This window comes from Pundamilia nyererei, unplaced genomic scaffold (genome assembly GCF_000239375.1).
Source record: "Pundamilia nyererei isolate P.nyererei 1_Seehausen unplaced genomic scaffold, PunNye1.0 scaffold00096, whole genome shotgun sequence".
Taxonomy (NCBI): Eukaryota; Metazoa; Chordata; class Actinopteri; order Cichliformes; family Cichlidae; genus Pundamilia; species Pundamilia nyererei.
The window spans coordinates 2077379-2084412 of NW_005187497.1; the positions used below are offsets into that span (position 1 = coordinate 2077379).

Below are 7034 nucleotides of genomic sequence, written 5' to 3' on the forward strand. Positions count from 1 at the left end.
AATTTTTCTATCGAGAAAAAGTTATTTCGCAATACATATCGTTATCATTCTATCGCCCAGCTCTAGGAAAGCCCCGTGTGGTCTTTTGTTATTTTCTAATCGGACATCTTAATTTTTTTGCCTTTTAACAAATCGTTTTGATCTTGAGTCAGTGTGAGTTGACTGTGTCAGTAACGTAGTATAATTAGCTAATGAGTTCATTTCAAATTGATTTTGGTGACTTAAAAATTATCATAATTACAATTTTACCTGCTTTATACTTCATGTATCTTAAGGACCTTCTCTTTATGGTTCGTTTAAAGCACTTTCATGTTTTCTTTGTCAGGGATGGATGCTTCTGCTCAAACCAGTTCCCATGAGATGACCATTCCAAATGATGTAAGTCCTTCAGGAAGTGAATTTCATCCCAAACACTATTAAAAATAACACTGCATGTTGGTCAGTGGAAGCATCATTGGTTGTGTCTGAAGACTAGAAAGACTTTTTCACACATTATCTTTAAATTTTTATTATTATTTTTTTTTCATTTCTCAAATGCAGCAACCCGCAGTAAATGGTCCTGCTCAGGCTCATTTTCACTGTTGTTAGGGCTGATGGAGTTGCCTGGGTAGTTCGGGCAGGGTTTGCATATGACACCCACTTGCTGTGGGTTAGAAATCTGCATTTCATGTTAGATGTACCAGAAACCTCCTGACCACCTGGACACAAAGTTTAAGAATTAGGACTTTTAGTCATGTGAACAAGGAGAATATCACAGGACTCTATGCTTTCCTGTGAAAACACCCTTACAGCTTCCATGGGAATTAAGAGGCTGAGGAGCAGCCAGTAGCTGATAATCAAAGTGTCAAGCATGAGTCTCCCAAAGTATTCTAGAGTCAAATGTTGAGGCCGTCTGTCTGACGGTTAAAGCTCGGCCAAATGTGCTTCGTACAAGAACGGCAGTAAATCTACAACAAGAATGGCTGAAAAAGAAAAGAATTGGTGTGCAGTGGCTCAGAGTTTAGATGTCAACCTGTTGTGGCAGCACCTTAAGAGACTTAGGAATTGCCATAAACTTTGATTAACTGAAGCCACGTTGTAAAAAAGAGCAGGCCAAAAGGCACAGATGAAGTCATAGAGAGAGCGACTGCTTCCAGGTTACTGCTGCTAAAAGTGGTTCTGTGAGCTACTGAGTCGTCGGTTGTACTGGGTCCCCCCCCCTCACAGGACTGCAAAGAGTACTTTGAAAACTATTTTCACATGACTCTGTATCTTTTGCTACCCCTGCATTGATTTAAATCATGCATTTATTACAGATTTAAATCCCACAGAATTAGCGGGGCCCAGTGCTTCATCTGTGGAGGATTTTTCTTCTTGTTAGTCTGTTTAAGAGTGAGCAGGCCCTGCACATACGCATAATCGCAGCGATCAGTCATCTGTATCTCTCTCTTTACTTTTTTTTTTCCTCCACTAGCTTATTGGGTGCATCATTGGCCGCCAGGGAGCCAAGATCAACGAGATCAGGCAAATGTCAGGTGCCCAGATCAAGATTGCAAATCCAGTGGATGGATCGACCGACCGCCAGGTTACCATCACAGGCTCGCCTGCCAGCATTAGTCTGGCGGAGTACCTCATCAACGCCAGGTGAGATAATAAAGAAAAGAACTTTAACTCTAGATGGGTAATTGATTCAGTCATGGGGTTAGTTTCAGTTTAAGTCGACTTATTTGTCTGCACCGGGGTGGTTTACTTGAAATTGCAGGGGCTAGATGTAAAAGTCGGGTCACGTGGGCGTGCCTGAAAGATAATTTTCTGTTTAAATGTAATCTTTCAGCACGTTTAACTCCACTAATGCCGCACAGCTGCAGTAATTGCTGAAAAGCTTTATTTACTTTGTCACACAGATAGCTCGACTGCATCCACCCTTACTCTTTGGATTTATGTGCAGATGATTGATTGTAGTGATTACTGGCTTTTCTTTTAACTCCTAACCATCACTGTGGTGTTTGCTAGCTCTCTGTCAGTCTGCACTTGTGTCGGTTTCTTTTTTCTGTCCTCCCACACTGATCCATCACTAGATATGTTATTTATTTTTCCTTGCTGATTTGTAACTGATGCTTTCTGTCTCGTGTTTTGGTCACATCCCTGAGTGATTTTCCCCCTACACCCTACCCCCATCCCTCCTCCTGCCCCTATCCCCCCCACCCATTGCTCACCAGCCTGCCCTGTGACCCATCCCGACTGTGTTGTCCCTCTCTCCTTGTCTCTCTTTCTACAGTGTAGAGTCCTCTAAACCTCCTCCCTCCTCCTCCTTGAACCCTGAACAGACCAGCCTGTGCCCTCCCTCCACCTCTACTACTACTACTACTACCACCACTACTACTACTACCACCACCACCTCCTCTGCTGCTACCTCCTCCTTCTCTTCTTCCTCCTCCTCCTCTTCCTCCTGTGTGGTGCCCCCCACAGCCTCCATCCCTCTGTCCTTGTTGGCTCCAGGGCCGCCTCCTCCCTCCTCCTCTTCCTCCTCCTCTACCTCCTCCACCGATTCCCTGCTCCCCAGCTCTCCTGCCTGTGTGTCGAGTCTCCTCAGTCTCAAGCCCCTCCCTCTCCTGGCCCTCCATGTTGTCAGCGGGGCCAGTAACCCTGCACACCCAATTCCCACTGAGCCCAAAATTGCCTCAGAGCTGGGCTCCAAGTCTAAAAGGCGAAGGCTCTCCCCTTACTAACCGAGGAAACATAAGTCATCTACTACTGAAGTACCGACAATGCTCCTTATTGTCCGTACCTGCACTTGCTTTTGTATCTGGCTGTGCCATGCCACGCTTACTACCGAACAGCCCATTGTTACAAAGCCAGAAAGATGGTCGACGACGCCATATTTCTAAGATAGATAATCTGTAGCTTGACTTCACTCGTCTGCTAAAGAAATGACATGTTGAGTGCATTATATTTTTGAACAACTTTGAACTTAGCATGGGCAGGGAATTATTTCACTGATTAACTGAAGCATTTCTCTCTTTGTGTAAGCTCTGCTCAGGTAGCGGCTCTCTTTAAGATGTCACATTGTATTTATGAGAAGTTTTCTTGTAGTGAATTTTAAGTGACTGTTGTTAGCTGTTGTAATGGATTGCATCTTGATGACTTTATTATTATTATTATTTTTGCTTATGTAAGAAATTAATTCAAAGTACCCTCAGGTATCAAAGCCACCAAATCATCCTTTTGTCATGTTGGTACAAATACAAAAACGTCCATCTGCTTTAGCTTAAAGCAGCTGATTTAGCAAATCATGAAAGGAATAATTTGATCTTTTAGGGAATATCTGGTCACCTTCTTGCAAAGAGTTGGACGAGAAGACCTAGCCCTCTCATTAATCTTGTATGAAGCACACTCTGTAGCCAAGAGTTCCTTAGACTATTTTATCTCATGGTAGAAATGACAAGCCCGACTCTACATAAATGAACAGCCTAGTTCATTAGCTGGTTTTTAAGAAAGGAAATTCACCAATATGTAAATATTAGTTTCATAGCTGTGATATTTGCAGACGATATTGTGATCTGTAGGCAGATTCGGTGGAAGTGTGAACTGTGCAGAAGAGGAATGAAAGTCAGTAAAAGCAAGACGGACATGTAGTGAAGGTAGATGAGTTTAAATACCCGGGGTCATCCACCCAAAGCAACAGACGAGGGAGGTGAAGAAGAGAGTGCAGGCGGGGTGGAGATGAGTGATGAAAGAATAGCAGCAAGCGTGAAAGAGAAGGGTTAGAAGGCGGCAGTGAGGCCTGCTGCGATGTATGGTTTGGAGATGTTGAAGATGGAGCTGCCATAAAAGAGGGAGACTACAACGAGGATTCATGGATGTAGTGAAGGATGACACGCAGAGGCTCGGTGAGGATCCCAGGGATAGGGTAAGATGGAGGCAGATGATCGATTGCATCCGAAAGAAGACTTCAGCTTCACAACGTGAAGTGTCACTGCTTTCCTTTGTCACACAGAGCTGTAAACGAGGAGCTTCGGGTTTTAGAACAATAAGGCATTAGGCAGGCTTTGATCTCGTCGGCTAGTCTGCAGACTCGGTCTTCAGGGGCAGCCGCAAATTATTCAGGGCTTCCGCTGTAGCCACATGGGTCAGATAGCAGATAACAGTTATCCGGTTCAGCATTTCCAGTTCTGTGTGCCTGTAATTGTTTACAAGTGCAGATGCATTTTCGACTCCAGGCCTCGAGGGCCGGTGTCCTGCAGGTTTTAGATGTGTCCTTGATCCATCACAGCTGATTTAAATGGCTAAATTTCCTCCTCAATATTTCTTGAAGTTCTCCAAAGGCCTGGTAATGAACTAATCATTTGACTCAGGGTGTTATCTAAAACCTGCAGGACTCCAGCTGTTAAGGCCTGGAGTTGACCTGACGTTGAATTGGCTGTTTACATTACATTTAGGGAAAAGCAGTCCTCCTCTTTCTCTTCATAGAGACTATTTGCATGCATCCACAGCCTGTGCAGAGTTTGTTTGGCTTGTGAAACTTGGGTTATGAGGGCATCTGAGTTTTCAGATAGCGCCCTTCATATATTCTTCACTGTGATGTGGTGGTTGCAGAGAGTCGGGCTTGCGGTTTCCTCTCGGTTGCAGTTTTTGTGCTGTGCAGAGTTTCATTTAACCTAGAAGGGCCCGTATCAAGTGGCACCAGAGTGAATCATCTCATCCAACTCTTGACCAGTTCTTTAATGCGGCTCCATTTGCAAACCAGTAAGTTTGATCAGCTGTTGGTTAAGAGACCCTCTCACTGGCAGCAGGAGCTCAAACTGAACATCTAATTTTTGTTTTTCTATGTATAATCATAATTTTCCTGCTAAATGAATCCAGATAATTTTATCATAGTAATATATATATATATAAATGTACATAATGATATTGTTGTTTATCTTGTCTGTCTGATTGCATGCCTTACTCTCTCCCTCCCTGCTCTCTGGGTGTCTCTGTCTGTTTCTCCAGGCTTTCCTCTGAGGCCACTGGACTGGCAGCCAACTGATAAGACACTGCATCTGCACTAAATCTCACTTTTATATCATCGGCTATGATTAAGCAGTCAATGCAACTATCCAAGTTAAGAGTTTATATATTATACTGCCTCTTCCTCATTTAAAAAAAACAAAAGCAAAAAAAATTATGTCAACCGCCACTGATTTGATCCGCTGAGTTCATTATTTATTTTCTTTGTTTTGGTTTTAGTCATACAAAGCAAATGATTAGGTTTTAAATTCCCTTTTTGGAGTCCAGTCAGAGGTTTTAATGATTTGTTGTTTAGGCATTTTTCTTTTCTTGATGGATATCTCGCTCTTTCCATTTCTTTCTTTGCCATCAGAGACATGAGTTGGAAAAACTCTGAATAGACATAGATTTAGTTCTGTACAGTCAGCTTTTTTTTTTCTTTAAAAAGGAAAAGACAAAAAAGGAAAAATAAAAAAGTATCAAAAATAAGAATAGAGTGACTGTTTTATTCTGTGTTTATATACGCCCCACTCCTTTTTTTAAAAATTGTTTTTCTCCTCCCCTCTCTGAGATCCACCTGTCAGTTTGTCCATTTAATACCTGTACTTACTTGCTTCAGATATACACAGCATTCTCCCCCTTTGTCACCGTTTCAATTGAAGTGCTTGTAACATGGATTGCACTTGTGTCACTGACGAGAACACGTAGCTGTACATGCACCGTCACAAATTATATTTGGTTATTTAGTAAATGTTCTAACACTCAGATGAATTTATCCAGATAATTTAAAGTGTGTATGACTCCGCATGTCATGTTTCTTCCCTTTACATGTCATTCCTAAACCTTCCCGCTCCTGTCCTGAGATCATGTGTTGATATTCTGCTGGGATGGGAGGTTTTGTTTTGTTTTTTGGGGATTTGGGGTCGGCTTTAGGGATTGGAAGCAGAGGGTTCTCCTCGCTTTTTTTGTAAAGACTGATTATATACTAAAAGTTGGAATATTTGTTTTAAATGGAGGAAATATTTTTTTTCTTAACTACCAAAGTAGGGTGGTGGGAGGGGGGGGGGGTGAACTCCTGGACACTGATCTGTTAAATGTAATGAGGCTAAGAAGTGAAATCACTGATGCTCTGGAAGTAGAAAAGGTTGTGAGTTAACACTAGTTTCCTGCTCTTTGCTCTGCTCAAGAATTTATTTTTTATTTGCAGGAAAGGAAAAACTTTTGTGCACGTTTATTTCTTTTCCTTTGAGACTGTAGATCTGGGTGCCACGTTGTTTAAAAAGAATACAGAAATAAAGATGTGAAATGCTTAAACCACAAACCCTCTCGCGAGTTTTGTCACCGTGTGAAAGGAGAGTGAAACCACACGTTTGGTTTACAAGTTTGAATTTATTTTTAACGGTATTTCATTTTTTTTCTTTTTTTAAATATAGTTACGATAATGCAGTATAAAAAGCCAACATTTAACAGGGTTGCTTTCAGTGAGCATCATGGGAAACATGAGTACCTCCACGATTGGACAATAGAGGGCAGTAGTCTTGCTTTTTGGCAACATTTTAATCCTGCAGGAGGATTTCTAGCTTCAAACCTTCGGGGCCACAATCTGTAAAATCTTTCTACAAATATAAACTGCAAAAGATAACCTGTCTCTTTCTTTCTTTTCAAAGATGAACAAAATAAGCTGCCTTTTTGTATTTTTAGCTTATAGAGTGAGACCTGATCAGTCATGGATTCATGGAATAACGTGATGTGCTGTTGTACGGTCAGATTCAGGCGCACATTAAGGACATTTGCCAAGGAGAACAAACACAAACAAGGGTTTTAGGTGTCAGTTTATGACGCAGCCCTTACAAGAGTGAAAAATAACCATTGGATGGCGAAGTTTTCAGCCGGCGAGGTCGATGATTATGTTGAGAGTAGACTATAAATAAAATTGGCCAAATTAAGTAGGCATGAAAATGGCAACGTCTGGGTCCAAAATGTTCACATTTAAAGAGATAAATGTTGAGATGTAATGTTTCTGCCAGAGATGAATCAGTTACTGGACACAAACGGGTTTTTGCATG

The 7034-nt window shown here is 41.8% G+C and overlaps 1 protein-coding gene across 2 annotated transcripts in view; it reads left to right on the plus strand.

Moving 5' to 3' along the window:
• LOC102203368 (poly(rC)-binding protein 2-like) overlaps nucleotides 1-6015 on the plus strand; it is a 13747-nt gene extending 7732 nt beyond the window's left edge. For both annotated transcript variants that reach the window (XM_013912647.1, XM_013912646.1), the window contains exons 10-12: nucleotides 326-378; nucleotides 1454-1623; nucleotides 4972-6015. In XM_013912647.1, the coding sequence (XP_013768101.1) occupies nucleotides 326-378; nucleotides 1454-1623; nucleotides 4972-5008 (260 nt within the window). In that variant the 3' untranslated portion in view covers nucleotides 5009-6015. The remainder of the gene's footprint in view (nucleotides 1-325; nucleotides 379-1453; nucleotides 1624-4971) is intronic.
• Nucleotides 6016-7034: the final 1019 nt, after the last annotated feature.